Source organism: Thunnus albacares, chromosome 4, assembly GCF_914725855.1.
Source record: "Thunnus albacares chromosome 4, fThuAlb1.1, whole genome shotgun sequence".
In the NCBI taxonomy this organism is placed as follows: domain Eukaryota; kingdom Metazoa; phylum Chordata; class Actinopteri; order Scombriformes; family Scombridae; genus Thunnus; species Thunnus albacares.
This window is the reverse complement of record NC_058109.1, coordinates 16,729,229-16,749,136: the sequence shown is the minus strand read 5'-3', so window position 1 is coordinate 16,749,136 and position 19,908 is coordinate 16,729,229. Positions and strand designations below refer to the sequence as shown.

The 19,908-nt window shown below is 41.2% G+C and overlaps 1 protein-coding gene across 1 annotated transcript in view; it reads right to left on the bottom strand.

The window, feature by feature from the left end:
* The window catches only part of trim62.1 (tripartite motif containing 62, tandem duplicate 1), a 35,559-nt gene that overhangs the window by 9,037 nt on the left and 6,614 nt on the right, over positions 1-19,908 (bottom strand). The window contains exon 3 of the mRNA XM_044348056.1: positions 2,087-2,182. Coding sequence (XP_044203991.1) covers positions 2,087-2,182 — 96 coding nt within the window. The remainder of the gene's footprint in view (positions 1-2,086; positions 2,183-19,908) is intronic.

Below are 19,908 nucleotides of genomic sequence, written 5' to 3'. Positions count from 1 at the left end.
AGGCTGTGGTGGCACTGAAAGGGTGTCTGCAGCCCTTGGAGACAGGAGACTGGCTACCTTTCAGGGAAGCATGTGATTATCAAGCGTATCCCTGGTGGGTATATGAATAGTACACAATGTCTATCCTACCGATGAAGATCCTCCCGAGCACACATGAGCCAAAGACTTAAATTGGAGTGCAAGGCAGGGACATTCGACTAAAACGAGCGCTGGGTTGCTGCAGGGTTTCCTCCTCAATCTTTCTACACGCAGCTCAGACTGATGTTAACTACAACGGAGGAGAAAAAGCAAAGAACAAACAACCTCGAATTTAGCAGGACGAAGAAGAGACGCAGGGAGACTTTTCATTGTCAACCACCTAAATGCATCAGAGATCAATGTGGTCACAGTGTGGCCCTCTTCCAGGCAGAGCACTCTGTGCAAATGGATGTAAATCTAATGAGATCAGCTCATTTCCAGTGAGGAGTGGGGGCGGCTGAGAGGCCTGCCTCATGCAGTTAAGAGTGAGTCGATGGATGGACTGAAATGGATGGGGCCTGGCTCTCTCTGGCAGCGCAGGGTCCTGCAGTGCAGAACTTGGACGGGAAGATGAGTGATGCCCTGACGTCGGACAGCAGGTACAAAAACAGGAGAGAAGAATGTGCTCCCGAAATGACAAGTAATGCTGACGGCTGCGACACTGTCTCTGCCAGAGACCCTCCCCTGCTCAATAGCTTCAATGTCACTACAGGAGAGAGAAGAGAGAGGCGTGTGTGTGTGTGTGCCTGTGTGTGTGTGTGTGTATGGGGACTGACATATTGACTGGATGCTCATGGTTCGCTAATTAAAACAAGGTGTTGAGATTAAAGAGATGCTCAATAAACCAATTTAAGTGTCGGAATTTAACTGTCAATCCAAATCAGTTAGGGAGGAAGATGGATAATTAGTGAGTGAAAGACAGCACACGTTAAAGGACCAGTATGTAGAATTTATTAGCATCTAGCGGTGAGGTTGCAGGTTGCAACCAACTGAAAACCAATTTCCTCACCCTCCAAGCATGTAGGAAAACTTATAGGTGGGTGCAAATCTCATGAAAAACGTGAAAGGCCAGTGTTTGGTTTGTCTGTTCAAAGCTACTGTAGAGATATGGCGGTGCAACATGGCGGGCTCTGTGAAAGAGGACCTGCTCCCTATGTAGACATACATAAGATAAGATTCTTATTTTCATGGGATTGTACACAAATTAAAACATACTTATGAATATTATATATTTATGCCAAGTCCGTTCCACTAGATGTCTCTAAATTCTACACACTGCACCTTTAAAAACAGAAAGGTCCTTTATTTCCTGCTCACAGAGACATTTTGGTCATTTTACTAAGTGAGTAATATGCTCTCATTTTGGATGCAAACAAGGATGTCTTGTTTCTGTAAATATCAACACAATCTGTTCTGCGTGACTTCAGATGCCAATTGCTGCTCTATGATTACTTGTTGAATTAAAACAAGAATTATCATTGAGAAGTGTAAGTAGCACCGCATATGAGTAGGGCTGCAACAAACAATTATTTTCCATTATCTAGTAAATGTTCGAACATAGTTGAGAATGGCTTTTACTTGAGGCCAAGGTAACATCTTAAAATGAATCTAAAACTCAAAAGATATTCAGTTTAATATCATACAGGACAAAAAAGCAGCACATGATCTCAAGTGAGAAGCTAGAACAGGGCAACATTTAGCATTTTTGCTTGAAAACTCACTTGAGCAAAAATAGTGTTCTATGTAGTGTTCAGTGTAACAATTAGTACAGGATAATTAGTCGATTAACTGTTCAATCTTAAGTTGTTTATCCAGCAAAAATGCCAAACATTTCCTGGTCCCAGCTTAATGTTAAAATCTTCTGTTTTACATCAGCATAAACAGAATATTTTAGACTATTGGTCTGATAAAGCAAGACGTCACATTTTGGATCTGCAAATCTGTGATGGCCAATTTTTCCTGATATATAAACAAAATCGATAATGAAAATGATCTTTAGATGCAGCTGTAGAGACAATGCTGGCTGTTGATCCAGCTCTGTATATGAGAACTGTTGTCGTTACAGTACCTTGGTCTCTGTGAGTTGTCTCTGCAGGAGCTGCAGGGCTTCAGTGTGTCCCTTCTCACTGTCCTGCAGGGTGGCAAGCTGCTCCTTCATCTCCCTCTGCAACACAACAAACACCAAACAGGTCAGAAACTAGTGACATTAAAACTACATTCAATCAGACAAACTAAGAGATTTTATTTAATCCGGTATGACACTCCACTGCTGCTTTGTTTAAAAAAATGTCTCAAAAGCACTGACAGTTACATAACAATAATGCTAATATATTTGGCAGACGGATATTTTTGCAAGTCAAAATCCTATCGTGTTGATTTAACTTGTATTATTTGCATAACTGCTCACTGTGCTCGGGAACAAGGCGGCAAAGCCTCAGCTACAAAACAAGTGAGCCAGACGGAGAGTGAGATATGAAAGAGATGAAATGAAATCTCTGGAGATGTTGGGCTGTTTCAGAGAAAAACTGGGTCTCATCTCTAGTCAGGCACATGCTGGCAGAACCTGCACCGTTCAGCCACCTCCAAGTCTCCCCGAGGCAGGAGCGAGACTCTGTGGGAGCTGGCTGGGACGGCTGTCCTGAGTTTTATGCAGGTCCCATGTGCCAACAACACCGGTGCATGCAGATTCAGGTTTTAGGACAGAAGTGGTTCAGCAGATGAACTCCCTTCAGTGCAGACTTGTATGTATAAATGTACAAAGGCTCAAGGTGCAGCTCTGTGCTTCGAAATCAGCACTCGGCCCAACTAAAGATGAATGAGCGGGTAGAGACTGAGTTTGAAATTCAGTGTCTCATTGAAAAAGCTGAACCTGTTGCTAGGACACCATATTGGTGTTAAAGGACGGCTTCACGTTTTCATTCTTTATTTTAGTCTTATTCACATGCCCATGTAAGATGAAAAAGTTTTAGGTTACTGTAATTATTCTTCCTGATACTGCCGGCCTTGAAGAGATCTTATTTTGACTTCAGTAGAAGAGATGTGGGATAAAATCCTCATTCTGTGCAAAAATACAGTTTAAGGTTCAGCTGAAGTTAATGAAGCTGCGGTGGTCTGAGCTAGTCGTATGAAGTCGGCGTCTTCCAAAGCGAAAGTCTTTTTAGTGTGAGATTTTTGTAATGTTGCCTTCTATATTTTGTATTTATTGTCATTTCTATTTTTTTTTTATTTTTAGAAAGACGACTTATTTGATGGATTGTATATAAAGACATTGGAAGCAACCTTATGTAGGCAAGGTAGCTGAAAACATTTGGTTGTAGTGTATTGGAGAAGTGTTATGTGTCTGGATTCATTTTGAGAGTTTTCCTCAAGACCAAACACCCCCCATCTGACCAGATTTATGAATCAAGATAGCAGCAATCAAAACACAAGCCTTTATCAGAGAGACATACAGGTTAAGCAATCATACCCATGTATATATGAGGAAGTACTAACATTGTGTTACTACAGTGATGTGGATCCTGTTTTCATCTGATGAGTCTGAACACTGCAGCATTTCATGAGCTGGCAGACTATTAAAACCTGAATAAGCATGACTTGCATTTAACGAAAAAAAGCAACAAACAAAACAAAAAAAACCCCAAACCTAAATATCACAAAATAACAAAGCCTTTTTATGGCAAAACAGCATTCTGGTAACAGTCTAAGGAGTCTGGATCTCTGCTTATTAATAAAAAAAACAAAAAAACCCCAAATATGAACAACAGCATTACACATTATGAATGAGACAAAAGCTGGCAGGAAAAATCTTATCTGCTCTGATTCCAGGTGAAATGAAAACTGGAATCTAAAAGGAAATACAACCTGATACAAGCCTCATTTATTTTAAACCCCCTTGTTAAGCCACCCTGCTGCCTGGTCTCTTTACTCATGTAACCTGTGCGTCACCTTCTCTGTGATCCACAAAGTGTTGCCTCCCTTGAACACCAACTGCAGCAAAAATCCACCAAATGGAAGTGTCAGCTTAGCGAGGCTAATGAAACAACCATCACTCAGCTACCGGGCTGAAATAAATGCCAGAGGAAATCTCCACTGACAGGAAAAATACATCATAATTTAAACCATCTACTCTAAAAGGAAAAAGGTAACAGAAGAGAGGGGGTAAAAAAAAAAAGCATCAATTTGTGATGTATTAGAAGATCCTTGACCTCAGTTGTTGCAAAATTAAACAGGGCAAATGTAGTCTGTTGAAGATGAAGCGTGTCTCTTCTGAAAGACAGAAAAGGAGGAAAACAATGGTTGCTGCAGAGGGGGAGCGTGACTCTCCATGTTAATGATAGGAGTGCGGCAGGCTCAGCAGGCTCTCCGCCTCATCGCTACGCGCTTGTCTGCAGCAGGTCAAAGGCCGCTCCCACACAGTGGGGCAGACTGATACTGACAGACTGGCAGAGAAAACATGTTCCTTCGACTCTTCTGTTGCACATCGTCTGACTGACTGGTCGGAGAAGGGTAGTGTTAATCGTGGATGCTGCCAATAGATTGATATATCTTACACAAACCCACACATCTCTGAAAACTCCACATCGATCGCAGAGGGTCTCTTTTAATACACGACATTTTAAGATTTGTTATGCAAAAAGTCATTTTCTGGGAGTTTTGCGTCATCCTCTGCATCACAGTGTGTAACAACCTTGATATACCCACCCTGGTTTCCTGTTACTGAATAGGACTTGTCGCTAAAATTAAATACACTGGAGAACATGTGTACTTAAGCTGAATTTAAGCAGGCAAAGCAGGCACTGTTGCAGTTTAGAAACAGCAAAAATCAACCTCTGTGAAATCATCTTCATACGTTTCAAGGCCCCAAACCTCCTCCATAACGTGCAATTATATAATCCTCTTTAATCTTCCTGGAAGCAAAACCCGTCCTTTGAGTATCCTACAGATGGAGATTTTCTGTGATGACATTTCTAGCAGAAACGAGAGAAAAAAGCCGCAGCTGTAGTGTCCATTACTACACACGGGCATAAGAATTAGATCTGAATTGGATGTGATTCACGGACATCTGGAGAAGGGCTGCAACTAACGTTTACTTCCATTATAGATTAATCTGTCCATTATTTTCTTGATTAAATCGATAAGTTCTTTGGTCCGTAAGATTGTGAAAAATGTTGATCACCCTTTCCCAAAGCCTCAAATGTCTTGTTTTGAAAAGATATTCAGTATACTGTCATAGAAGAATAAAGAAACCAGAAAATATTCACATTTGAGAAGCTGCAATCATCACTTTTTTTCTTAAAAAATGACTCAAAACGATTGATTATCAAAATAGTTGTAGTAGTTGGCAATGAATCGATTAAATGACTAATCGTTGCAGCTCTTATCTAGAGACAGAGTGTGTGTGTGACGGCGAGCAAACCCTTATTATGAGACACAACAAAAGCAAAAAGATGCAGGTGGATGAATGCTGGTATAATCAGAGACTCTGACAGAAGTGTGTGTGTGTGTTTTTGTCTAGTGTGTGTGGAGGTGTCTCTCTCCTGTCCATCGCATCTGGCCAACACAAGTCTGACGTGACATTTCCCCAGGACGTCAAGTTGCAGGAAATGGGGGTCACGGCTGGGGGATTATAAATCTAAAACTCATTTCATCCTGCTGTCATTCCCTTCTTCCTCTTCCACTATCGTCACGCTAGAGGCTCTTGGGTTTATATTTACAAGTAAATGAATAAAATAATAGACTATTGGTGAATGTTTCTCCTGAAAAATTGTGCATGGAGCTTAAAATTTCCTCAAACTTTCTTCACAGCTGCAAGCTTTATTATGTTCAGCAGCTTGCTCAGGATTTAAAGAGCATTATTGGCTTCAAACTGCCAGCCCTGATGAAGAGGCGAACAAAAACAACATGCAGTGTCACAGCATGAATAATAAAAAGCCTACAGGATGGAGAACTTCCTCTCACACACAGACAAAAGTATCTTCCAGTGATTTCACTCGCATACACAGGATGACAGGAAAAAAAAATAATAATAAAGAAAATTTGCAACTTATCTCCTCGCTGGAAGCAGAGGATACAGGATGCAGAGCCAAAAATGCTATTTAGACTTATAATTTCAGTGGGATGCCTTCAAATGCTTATCATTCAGCGGTACGAGTGCAAAACCCCAGCAGAGCCCACAATAACTCAACATACTGCCAGTGATTTTCACAAGGACATTTTAGCATAACCTTCGTACAGGCTGAGGGGTGTAATTCTGTCAGGTAGCGGACAGGGTGGGTAAATAGACCCACGCCAATAAACGCAGCAGTGAACACACAGCAGCCGTTACAGTCAGGCAGTAAGTTTACGGGCTTGTTGTGATTTAGCATGGGCTGAGTCTGAAAAAATGTTGCACACACCCAGATACAGAGTCACAGGGGCTACAACATATGGCAAGTTCAAGGCTGTGTGCTTGGATGTAATGCACTCACACACACACACACACACACACACACACACACACACACACACACACACACACACACACACACACACACACACACACACACACACACACACACACACACACACACACACACACACACACACACACACACACACACACAACAACTCTCCCATTTTTCCTTACCATTAACTATTTGTAGACAGAGCACACGTTATGGGCGCTTTTACACCTCACCTGTTTGGTTTGATGCAATCAAAATCTGATACATTTGCCTGCTGGTTTGGTTTGATAACGTTGGTGTGAAAGCATCAATCATAAGTCATCAAGTTTAAAGCAGATTCTGGTGAGATTTTGTTTATGTTGTAAAAGCAAATCAGATCAACCACAGGATTATGTGGACGTGTGATGATTTTAGCATTAGTGAATCAAAAGCTACACTATTGTTAAATCCATCTGCTGATGGTGAACTGTAAAGAAAGAGATTTCCTGATTGGTAGGCTATAAGTGATGTATAGCTTTATATGATATACTGTACCATATAACAAAATGAAAAGGAGTAAAAAGAGAGGTGTCCTATTCTGTCTATTTTAAAGGTGCTTCTTTCTTGTCCTGTTTGCATCTGTGCGTCACTATTTATACATGATATTATATTAAAGGTCCAGTTGAAGTTTGGACTAACAATACTCATGATCATATGTTTTTGTGAGCTCTTTGTGACACCAGAGAACATAAATAAACTGATGATGATGATGATTCACACATGACTTCATGTTTTCTCCTCTTGGTTTGTTTGTGATAAGTCATTATGAACACAAACCAAACTGGAACTAAAAAGAAATAAGTGTATCATTTTCTAATATTCAGTCCTGCTCAATCACATGTTTTTCTGTGATTCCTGGCGACAGGAAGGGAATAAAAAATGAGTTAAATGGCAGGATGACAGATGAAATGTCAACACTCATGTCATTAGTAGATTCAGCTGAAGGTAAATATGGTACAAATGAGGAGAAATGCAAAGAAACAAGACAGCAAACAGAGGAAGGAGCCAAGACAAATAATCTGCTAGTAGACCAAAAGTAAGTGGAACTCTAAAAAGTGCTGCGCTTTCTAATTGGGATCCAGAAACAAGGACTGAGTAAAAAAATATATCATCTCCACACACACATACACACACATACACACACACACACACACAGAGTGCGGCCCATCTCATCAGCAGGTTGTCCTGATGAAACACAGCGACAAGTGATGCGGCAGCGACAAGACTGTGCATGCGTGGTCCTGTCTTTGCAGCGCGAGGACCCTTTAACAGCACTCAGTGCCAAACCGAGTGCAGCCTGGAGACACTGACACAAACTGCAGCGAAAGAGCTACTAACAGCAGACAGCAACGACTGATGTCACAACTACAGAAATGCTTGCTGTCATATGAACTTTATGTTTTGAGATGTAGGATTTTAAAAATATTTTTGTGATGTGTAGTTCTTACAAGGAGTGCCATTCAGTGCAAAATCTAAATGCAGACCGATGACTACTGGGAATACAACACATTGTGTAAGCACACAATTTTCCTTGAAATATAATAGAGGTCATCGTTTTCATCTGTGAGGCAATAGCAGCTGATTTACTTCAGTGAGCAAAGTTATAATAAACTGTTCAGGCCCTTCATGAAAATGTTTCACCTGTCTGTCTGGTGCGATGGCTGCTCTGCTTTCAGCCCTGGTGGCAACTGAAACAAAAACTTGTGAAAAGAAACAAAAAGCAGAATAACAAAAATGCTGTCTCAGGCTGCAAGGTCGGGTGTGTTTGTTCCAAGACATCAAATTGAGCTCAAGCTGTGCCTTACATCCCGGAGCCTTGTTTCCTTTAGCATCAGCAGAGCCTGCAGCCTCTCCGGGGGGACGAGCGCGTCCCTGCAGCCTGAGCTCAGCCAGCAGAGCAGGCAGAGGCCAGCTGAGCTGACTGAGCAGGACTGGCTCAGAAGGCTGGAGGACAAAGAGACACTTTTCACCTCCAACATCTGTCCTATTGAGAGAGGGGCCGGCTGAGACAAGAACAGTCTGTACGGTATGTTGGTAGGTGTGCATCTGTCCCAAAGGTCTGGCTGTGGTGCTGTCAAACTTTCTGTTCTGGCCCGACAGAAGTTATGAAAGATGTTTCTCTTGTGTGCATCTGTAAACTCCACCAACTCCTCAGTTATAATGCAGGCCCTGTTCTATGACAGCTTGTAGATACTTGTATTACTTGTAGATAGCCATACGTTATCATTTTTATTAGGGCTGCAATTATTTTTATTTTTGATTATACTTTCTACTAATCATGTTGAAAAGAGTAGATTAATCAATCAGTTGATTGACAGAAAATGAATCTTCAACCTTCAATCTTGTCAAGCAAAACTGTCAAACACTCTGGTTCCTGTTTCTTAAATGTGAGAATTTGCCGCTTTCCGTTTTTTATGACTGTAAATTAAATATATTTGGGGTTTGAACTGCTGTTTAGACAAAACTTGTGATGAGCATTTTTCACTATTTTATTTACATAAATCAAAAAAAACAAACAAACAAACAACAAAAATAACAGTGAGTTGTACCCCTAAATCATCATTGTTTAGTCAATAAAATCGCTGAAAAACACTGAAAAATGCAAAACAAATTGTGATTTCTCAGACTATGAGGTGATATGTTTGAGTTGTTTGTTTTGTTTGACCAACAGTCCAAAATCCAAAAATGTTCAATTTACAACAACACAGTACCAGTCAAAGGTTTGGACACACCGTCCCATTGAATGAGAAAGTGTGTCCAAACTTTTGTATATAACAGAAAAGCATCCAATCCCCACATTCAAGAAGCTGAAACCAGCAAATGTTCTGCATTTTTCATGTATTTTCTGTTGATCTACTTTATGTTTCAGCAAGAATCCCCCCCCCCCCCCCACCATTGGACTGTTCAATTCCCAAGCATCATATAACAACAAATGGTAAATCCATCATCTGGACCATAAAAAATGTCACTATTATAGTATATGCCAAATATGTGATAAAAAATATATTATATTTGACAGATGGAACAGCTCTGCTCTGAATGATCTTGGAGCATCAGATCACAAATGACCCCCACATCTTCAACTTCTATTTTACAGGGAACATTTGGTAAAAGCAGTGAGGATGAGTGGAAGCACTGTTGCTGGCGGCCTCCTCCAGTCCTCTGAATATAGGGCACGTCATGTAAATGATGAATGCTCAGAGGCTGCTGCTCCACTTCCTGGAGCGAGGAAGGGCACAGAGTATGCAAATGTATTACCCCAAACATGAATAGCTCAGGAAGAAAAAAAAAAAACAACACTACATGTCAGTTTTAATATTTTTACCTTTAAAATGAAAAGAAATTTATGATGTTTGAACTGCTGACAAAGGTCTTCAGATTTTCTAAGCTGAGGGAGTTAGAGTTAAGTGTGGGCGGCAAATTAGGTGGATGTCTGAGACAAACAGGTCTCAGAGCCATCAATGTTAACTTTGATCATCTAAATGGTGCAGGACAGGCCATTTAAGAGGAACAGGGGGTTTGTTGTTGGCACTGGAGTGGAAATCTGAGAAGTGTTGAGTGATAAGAGCAGGCCTGCTGTTTGTACAGAGTCACCTTCAGTCTGGAGGCTCTTACAGCTCGTCTTGTCCCGACGGCTGAGCGGATCTAGCTTCTACCAAGCTATTTAAATAAGCAGTCCGAGGTACTGACAATTTTCACAGTTTAAAAGTTAGAAATATTTCACAGGCAGCCGGTTCCAGTGCTCACGGGTCTAATGTGAATTTTCTTGTTATCAGAATATTCTCACTGAAGCAGCCAGTTTCAACTCCTCTCTGAAGAGCTATCCATCAACTCTGTTGGAAGAGACATGCTAATCTTACAGAGGGTTATACATCATCTCAACAGGCAACTGATAAAGGAAAAAATACATTAACATAAAAAAAAAAAAGTACTTCCTTTAGGCTTGTAACATTACACACTATCTTTTCAGACCTTTCAGGCCTCCTCAGATTTTACCATCGTTGTGTATCGTTCTGAATGTTCAGACCTAATGGGTGACATCACGCTCACTTTGAGCTTTAGCAGTCTCAATAACTTACACTTTGAGTAAAATCTACGTTCAATGCTTAAGGTAATCTCCAGCAACGACAATGTTCTGTGTTTTGAATCGGCAGCAGCTGGATGCAACGCCTCCGTCACGGCTCCTGGCTACTTCCTGATCTATCAGCCCTAATGAGACTTTAAAGCTGATGCTCTGCCGATACTGATTCTCTTAATTGACTTTTCTCTGCTTATGAAAATCAGGAAACTCAGATATGAGTAAAATCATCTCCTCCTCGCTGTGGTTTCTGTGGTTGCCACGGTCGCACAATGAGCTGTGGTGCCAAGTTGAAAAAGCTGAACCATCATAAATTTCAACTGCGAGAGGCGCAGCAGCAAGTAGAGGGAGGGCGGCTGCTGCTCGCCATTGTGTTTATATTGAAAACAATGGAGGCGGCAGTGGCAAGTCAAGTCAAGTCAGTTTTATTTTTATAGCCCAATATCACAAATCATTTGCCTCAAGGGCCTTTACTATCTGTACAGCAATACATCTTCTATCTTTAGACTCTCTGTTACACTTTCACTTACACTTCAATTGCTTTTAACTATCACATGTAAACTGACACTTTACAGCGCAGACACTTGAACTGTCTTCAGCACTTCCACTTCAACTGAAATTTCAACTAGTTGTACCACTGACATGTAATTTGACACTTCAACTACATTTGTTTGTTGCTCTTTGACTGAAAAATGAACTGCTTTCAGTGACTACGTGTCAACTGACGAGTTCATCTGCTTTCAGAGATTACACTCCAACTCACACTTCAACTCCTTTTAATTCTACACTTAAACTGATAGTTCAAACCCTTTCAAGTCTCACATCTTCACCTTGGGAAAAAAACATCTTCAGGTTTTTTGAGTCGCGCAGCTTCCATAGTTCATACACAATTTACTCACTTACACTTCAATTAACACCTTTCAGTTCATATACTTGAGCTTCCACCATAACAGATACTTCCAGCTCAATTTATGACATATGTTTCGACTAACATTTCAGCTCCTTTCAGTGCTTGAACTTCCTCTGGATCTTCAACTTCTTTCCAGACTTTCACTTCAACTGATCAAATGATTCAAATTTTTCTCAGTGCTTAAATTGACAATTCAGCTTAATTCAGTGCTGAAACCTCAACTTATTCGAAAACTTCTATTTAAGTAATTATATCTCGACTTTCGCCTCAACTACAACTTTCACTGTTTCGGAGTTAATTTAATCTACTTAAAATGTCTCAACTGCAAAATTTCAGCAGTGAGTTCTCCAATGTTGCCTTTTGTTGTTTCCAAAGAAAGAGGTCATTAGTTAGACTTGTTTTAACAGCTATATTTGGAAGCTCCACCTTGCTGTGCAGAAACAAGAAACACAGAAAAACAAAACTCAAATGTTAGGCATAACAAGCTCTGGAGAACTGCATTTCCTGCTAACACTATTATCTCTTTCCTACTGCAGAGTGGACACAGTGAGTAAACACATCCTGAAAACGACCCTTGGATATGTTTGACTGCCAGAGGATTTTCACCATAACCTAATACACGCTGGTGTCATCTTTTAAAAAAAAGCTTCTTAGGATTATTCAGACCTCTACTAGTCAGCATGTTGTTAATATAAAACCATGTAGTATGTGTCAGGCATACAAATCACCTTGTGCAAAAGCATGATGTTGTTGCATGCCAGCCAGCGCCACACGGCAGGGATAACAAACAGAGTTGTTTGCCTCTACTTCGTCTTAGCGGCATGGGTGCAGCTGGAAGCTATTCTGTTATAGCTGGTGTGTATGCAGGAGTGATTGCTACAGCTTGCCAGCAGCTCTATCTGACCAAATAAAGTCTGCGTCTGCTTCTCTTTCACTCAGTCCCCCTGACGTCAAATAAATATTTGGGATGTATGCCTCTTTTGTCAAGTCACACTGTAAAATAACAAGACTGTTTTTCCAGACAGTGTTTTGGCAATACAGGTCTATAAATTTTAAGTACAGCCTCCAGTCAGGTCTGCATGTTACTGAATCTCCTGATGATTTCCAATGATCTGCATATTATAGACTGGATCCTCATATTAAAAACTAATTTCAGGTAATGCTGTTTAAAGTTAATGCATGTCTTGTTTGCATAATATTGAGCAGCTGCAACCAACGCATGTCTTCATCGAGGTTCCCCAAACTTTATATATTAATATCAGTTTTTCAAGAACACACTATCTTTGTTTTATGACTTAATTATATACATATATACTTGTGACCAGAGTACTGTGCAAACAAGATACAGCAAATACCAAATAAATGATTAATAAATAAATCTAAGTAACTACCACAGTAGAGAGAGCCAAATATGTCCTCCCTTTAGTCTGGCTGAAGCAAGTGAAACAGACTTGCTTCAGCCAGACATTGTTTGCATAGAGGGGTTCTTTCATTGGGCGCTGTAATAATTAAAGGGTTTTTTATCCATATAGTCAGATAAATGTGTAACTGCTGCTGTAACTGGACAATAAAATCTGAGCAGCTAATCATTTTTCAAATCGTTCAACAACTTTCGGCTCCGATTAGACCCACAGATGCTAGAGTTGATGAATTTTATATGAATTTATTCAAATTTTACGGTCCAGCACAGAAGTAGATACAGTTCGGCTAAAAATATGAACAAAACTCCCCCTCCCTCCCCCCCAGGATTGTGATATTGCTTTTCAGAAAGACGGATCTGAAGACTCAAAATATGTTGAGAAGCAAAAGCTAGTGGAACAGAAGCTAACCTGAAAGTTGGACCCCATGTGGATCTCTTTTTAAAAAAAAAAGAGGTATCTGCGTTCATGCTAAACAGTGAAAACACTGTTTATGTATGAAAAAACGCTCACAAGATCTCAGTCCACGCTTAACAGCAGAAAAATGGCTAAATCTCTTATTTGTCCTTTTATGGTCAGGAAATAAAATTAAAGCCGCAAGCAGAGACGAACGGGCCCTCGTACCTCGCGCCCGTCAGAAGGAGCGGCAGCCGTCCTTTCACTACTGGAGGTCGGTTGAAACAGCTCAGAATTTTCAGGATTATCAGACACTGTGTGAATGGGTAAAATATTATTTCCTGTGTGCAGTACGTGGCGCTGGAGATGACATGTTGGAAATTGTGTATCCATTTGATGAACTATGTGTCATTTAGGCTGCACTTCCTGTTGCCTGTTAACAATACTACATAAGTGAAATATTAATGCAGCGATACATTTATCAGAAGGCAATGGACATTTCAACATTTTCATGAATATTGCACATTGCATGTAGGAGATAACTATCACACAGCCAAAACCAATTAAAACCAGCTGGTTACTCAGATGTTGATTAAACCGGTATTTTATGATAGAAAAGTCACCTGGCACAATCAACATAACCACACCTCAGTTGTCCTCTTAACTAACTAACTCACAACCCTTTTTTTGCTTTTGCGACGTGTTTCCCTGTCTACACTAAAACACGGTGTCAGTGCTTTCAGATTCATCCACTCTGGAGACTATTTTCAAATTGCTTTTTATTTTTGGGAACTCAGAAATGTCAGCTTAGTGTGGACAAAAGGCCAAAGCAGGAAAAAAAAAAAGATTTTCAAATTTGGCTGTTTTAGCGTTAGTGAACGTACTCTGAGACCCTGTTTACACTTTGTTTTAAAATGCGTCTCGAGTGATTGGATCACAAGTGGACAACGTTTAATACAAGTTTAAACAACCACCAAGATCCGATCGCTCAAACCACTCGCTGAGTTGGTCTGAGAGGCATTTGACCACATGTCTTTTGTAATGTAAATGCTAATGTGTCCTGATGCGTTCCTGACTAGGAAGTAACAGGAGAATACATCATCAAAGGATGTGGTGGTTGTTTTGGTGACAGCGTGCCAACGCCAACAGTTCGAGTAGACCATCCATGTGTATTATTTCTTGAAACATTTTTGTTTTTGGAACTAGCTCATGTGAAACAAATATGGTGCTTGTCTGGCTAAAGACTGACGTAATAACTGTGCGCGGGGCCCTTGGACCTTCTAGTGGAAGTGACGTAGGCACTAACGAAATCTAAAAACAAATGGTCGGCTGGACACCTTAGAGATGCACGATAGACACAGGCGTGAACGGCGATGTGTCTCGGCTGTCAACTTGTGTTCAGATCACCGAAACGCATTTTAAAACCAAGTGTAATCAGCCTCTTAAAGACCAATCAACACTCGCAAGCATCTCTGCCTCTCTCTAATCCATAACATCTTTTTAATGAAACTCTTTTTATATACGCCACTGAGAAATATGTTAGATGAAGTGAAATGAGTTTTTGAAAGCATAATGTGTTGCAGAAAAAAAAAAGTAATGACTTTCAATAGAGGAGTTGGGAGTTTTCTGTCACTACAATATATTAGACTCCTGATAAAAGGGATGTTCTTACTTGACTCTTCATGATTAAAGCTGCAACACTTTTCACAGTGCTCTGAACCATCTGACAGCTTACACTTTTAATGCTTGAGGAATTCTCACTTGTTTTACAGCTGCAGTTATTGTAAGTCAAAGCAGATAAGAGCTTCTGCTAAATGCCTGAACTGTAAACAGCTGCTAAAGCAGGAAACCTTGTTAATGTGCAAACTACAGCTGTGTCTCAAATCAGGGGCTGCATCCTCTAAAGACTACATTTGAAGATCGAATGCGTCACAGCGGTGCAACCAAGCCAGTCCCGTTTTGAAAGCTCCTTAAAATGTTTCTGAAAAATGCGGCTATCTTTTCCCGAATTCTGAGGATTTTGCACCAACAGGCAGCGATATGGCAAGATTTTGAGCCAGGCTAAGCTGTCACTTTATTTAGTTTTAATATTTTTTCCAGGCGAGAAAAAAAAACATTTAGGTTCCTAATATGTGGTCAGTTTATCCAAATAACGCCTATTTGGAAATTTGCTCCGATGTTTTCGGAGATGTGAGAAGACGCCGCTGGCCGGGTGAGACCAGGCAGTCATCTCAGCTGTTAGTAATCCGACTCCTGAGATGATTGGCCGGTCAATGTCCGTTGTCATCCCAGGGAAAACATGATCCCATGAACTGATATGTGCAGTTCTTTGGTGATTTACTGCCAGCTCTGATGTCTCTGTAGCATTTTGATATATGATATAATTCCTTTTGGAAGATAAATGTTGGTCTCACAGATGAAATCTAGGAGAGCAGAGAGAGAACGGACAAGCCCTTCTCTCTACTCCAGAGATCAGTTGAAAAATAAAAAATACTGAATGAATGAATTAAAATAAAGTAATTGTTAAATACATTGATTATTTTATTTACAACAGACTTTACAACTATTTACAACATAAATAAAGTACATAAGAAGTGGAATAACAGGGTGTCTACAGGTCCTTAAAAAGTCTTACAGTAAATTCAATTTTTATAAATAATAGGCCTTAGAAAATGTGTTTTTGAGTATTTTGGTTCAGCTGAGCAGAGAGTCCCTGGTGGTGCTGCTGGACCTGGATGGGCTACCACAATAATAAAATTAAAATTTCTGGCTTCATTTCTACTAGCTGTGTCTCGATTGTCAACTGCAGCTGTCAAGGTTGCTAGGCGACAGGAGCGGCACTTTGTGACGCAAGAGTGAGGGCGGGCAAAAATGACGCAAATAGGAAATCCACCGCAGACCAGACCGTCTCATTTAACAACATTCAAGTCCGACCTTACAGTTTATGGAGGACACGCCTTTGTAGACCATGTCGTTTGAAAGACGCAGCCCCTGAATTGAGAAGCAGCTTATAGGAAGCAGGGCGAGGACACACAATACAGCTGGCTGCTCCTCACTGATTAACCTGACCCTTGACCTAAATGCATTATGGGAAATAAACAAGCTCTAAGAATACCTGACCTGAGAAATCAGAACTGGCTGTACATCACATCAACAAGCATTTAGGTGTTATGGAGGTTAAATTGCTAATGAGGATACAAGTTATTATACAGGTCATACCAGGGTAGTCATGCAGAACTTAGTGACTTATTCACTTTTATCTTGTTTTTTTTCCCTATTCAACAGATAATCACTAAAACCGATTATTTAACAAGCTTTTTTTCCCCTTACAACTCTGATAATTACAAAAGAACTATTGTTTAATTTGACCCTTAACCCTGCACATAAAACTGAAACTGAGAATGTGAAAGTGTTCCCAGCACCTGCCCTGCTGGCCTATCAGTCACCGCCTATCCCTCTGCACCTGGATTGCGACGAGAACCACGGGTTTGATAAGTAAACAGAGATACAGCTCGATATTTTCTCTCTCTCTCTCTCTCTCTCTCTCTCTCTCTCTCTCTCTAACACTAAGGGGAGGGCGGTCAGATCTGAGTCTGGCTGATTTGGAAGCTGAAATGAGCAGGACTCCTATCAGCAGCAGGTCTAATTAAATCATCTGCAGCAAATCACAGACACAGGGAATTACAAGAGATTACAGCCTGGTTCGGCCCTGCCCAGACCCCCGAGAACAATGGCCTGTAATCTGTCTTAATTCCCCAGCTAATCAAGCAACGCAGGGCTCAGAGTCTCATGGCTGCGGCGGCGGGGTGCAGCGGTTCACAGCTGTCCAGATATCAAAGTGGCACAGACAAAACTAAAAGGCAGAAAAGTCTGAATTATAACTGCTCTGTGGTCATTCAACATTCACGGATTTTTTTAATATTTACCGAAATCTGCAACGGTCTCTGCCTAAAACCCGTCTTCCTCAAAATTCTCATTTCATATTCATCGCTTTTTACAGGCTGCTCTATGTATTAAGGAGTTAGAGAAAAAAGTTTTGTATAACACCTTTCACTGCCTGGTCTTTTATTCAATTAAGTCTTCATAGCGGTGTCACTAGCGTGCAGGCTGCTTTCCCTGCCTCACATTAGGGGGCCAAGAGCTCAACATTAAGCCTCACTTTAAGCCGCAAAACTTAAAGGACAGCACTTCCCCTTTCATTCACTAAGATGACCAGGAAATCCCTCCTCTCCCCTCTCTCTGGCCTGTAAGACCAGTTGCAGCACGCGGAGCACTCCCGTGACCTGCGGGTTTAACTGGCTGACAGGTACATGTCCAACTACTGATGTCGCTACAATAGATTCAACTGAAATGAATCATCAAAATACAGTGCGTGTAGGAGCTTGTGTACTTCTGTGGAAAAGGATCACAGACCACACCTCCCCAGAAGACTCTATTTCTTGAGGCTGTATAATGTTGCAATGCAAATATATACTCAGTCTCCAGTTTATTCAACATGTAATCCAAACTAATACAGTCTAACAGCGCTGCAATAAATCTTAATGAACGTGACAAAATTCAGTTGAAACCATTTGACCGAGGTGGTAATTCATCATTGAGGATAGACTAAATATTATAAACACTCATTGTCTGTATTATGCAATACAATTCAACTGCACCCCAAACTGCAGCCTCCCAGATGACAATTAAGTTTAATCAACACTTCTTTCTCAGTTTCAACAATAACTGAACATTTTAACCTCTGTGAAGGTTGAATTTGTACGACCAATTCTAAAAGTGTCTTAAGTTGCGACGCTTTTGGGAAACAGTTGTTGATCACGAGGAGATTTGTAAAATGGATTTTACGACCGTCTTTACGATATTCAAGATACCTGAAGATACTTTTGGGAAACAGGACTGTAGTCTCTTTGTATCCTATAGTGTGCATCTCTTAAACATTTTTTCGCCTGCATGTTTCTTAGAAACAGACTCCTCGGCGCAGGAGGCTGACATAAACATTTCTAATGCACAACAGATGTACCGACATCTGACTCATTTAAGTTATGCGCGAGCCAAAGTAATCATCTTAACAAGACTAAATATTTTGTGTGATGGACGCTGCTCCGGCTTTACTTTCTCCAGTCGATGCAGCCGTTTATCTGCTAATCTAACGACAGCATGGGCTGAAGTAAACATGCAGCATGCCTCGAGCATCATCAGTGGTATGAGTAATGAGTGCAGTATGAGCTACCGCCTCTCTCTGGATGAGGACGTTATGCCAGCACTCCTCTAATGGAACATGACTGTTGTTTCTTTCCCGTGGCTCCACTTCCGCATGAATGCTGCCTCTCTGCCACACCACCCTGAGTGACCGCCAAGCTGTACAAACTCATTTGTTTGGGATGGGTGGGTGGTGTTGGGAAATAAGATGGATGGGAGGCTGGGAACGATGTTCCTCATAAAACCTGGTTGCCAAAAATGATCTGTGGCGTTTAATAAAGCACATAACTCAGACGCAAGGAGAAGATTTCTGAGAGAGAAGATGGCACAGGAGAGAGAGAGAGAAAAAAAAGGGGGAGACAGAGAAAGAGAGAAAGAGATGGAGCTGCTGGAGAAAAGGAGAGCAGACTGAGGTAAGCCACAGGGGAGATGGCAGCCGTGGGTGCCCTTGAAATTGCCTGACTCATTACTGCAGCAGCACGGTCATGCGTGGTGATGGTAGACTCACAGAGCGCTCTCGGCCGGGCTCTGACAGTCGGGAGAGTGAACGACAGCCCTGTTTTTAAAACCGTCAGAGGAAAGCTTCAGAGGCTGGCATGCTCATCCTCCCTTTTCAAAACACCATACTTCATTACAGAGAGGCAGATTGGAAAAACACTAATGCATTTTCATAATTAACCCCTGTGTTTGTGGTCTGATAAGGAAAGAATAATTAGGTATAACAATGGTGTTAATAGAGGACAGCGTGCAGTTGCATCTGGACACTTTGAACGATAGGCGTGTGTGGGTGACTCAACACCACAGTAATCATTTAGTTCTTCAGCAGTGTGGGCTTCAGACTGCAGGCCAGCGTCACTGCACAGCTGCTATTCATCTTTCACATACCATCTGCAGTATCTATAGTCTCTGGAACAAAGTTAAGTCCCTAAATATGCATGAATAAACAGGGTCTGCAGTATTATAGCCCTCCTTCTCTTCTTATCTGGTCTTACACCGCTGTCAAGTAGAGCGTAAAGATGTCTCTAGGGCATATAGACAGCAGGAAGAGCCCTGCAATACTGTGGTCACACACAGCCCCCTGACAGTCTCGATCATCGCAATTAACGCGCCGTGGCTGCTGCGGCTCCCGCTTTGTCCACCGCAGGAGTTGACTGCCAACTTTAGGCCAAAGTGGTGTGATAATAAGTGCACAGCTTCGTCCAGCTCCAATCAGGATTACAGCGATCCAGCCAATCTCCATTTAAGATGCTGCCAGCGCTCCGAGTGTAGCATGACTGAGGGAGGCGACTGTTATCTCATCACCATTAACTATGTTGCCTAAAATAAAGGCATTATTTCCCAGAACATAAAGCACATACTTTAAAGGGTGAAGGATGTGGCTCAGTAGATAACAATGTCTGGCTTTGA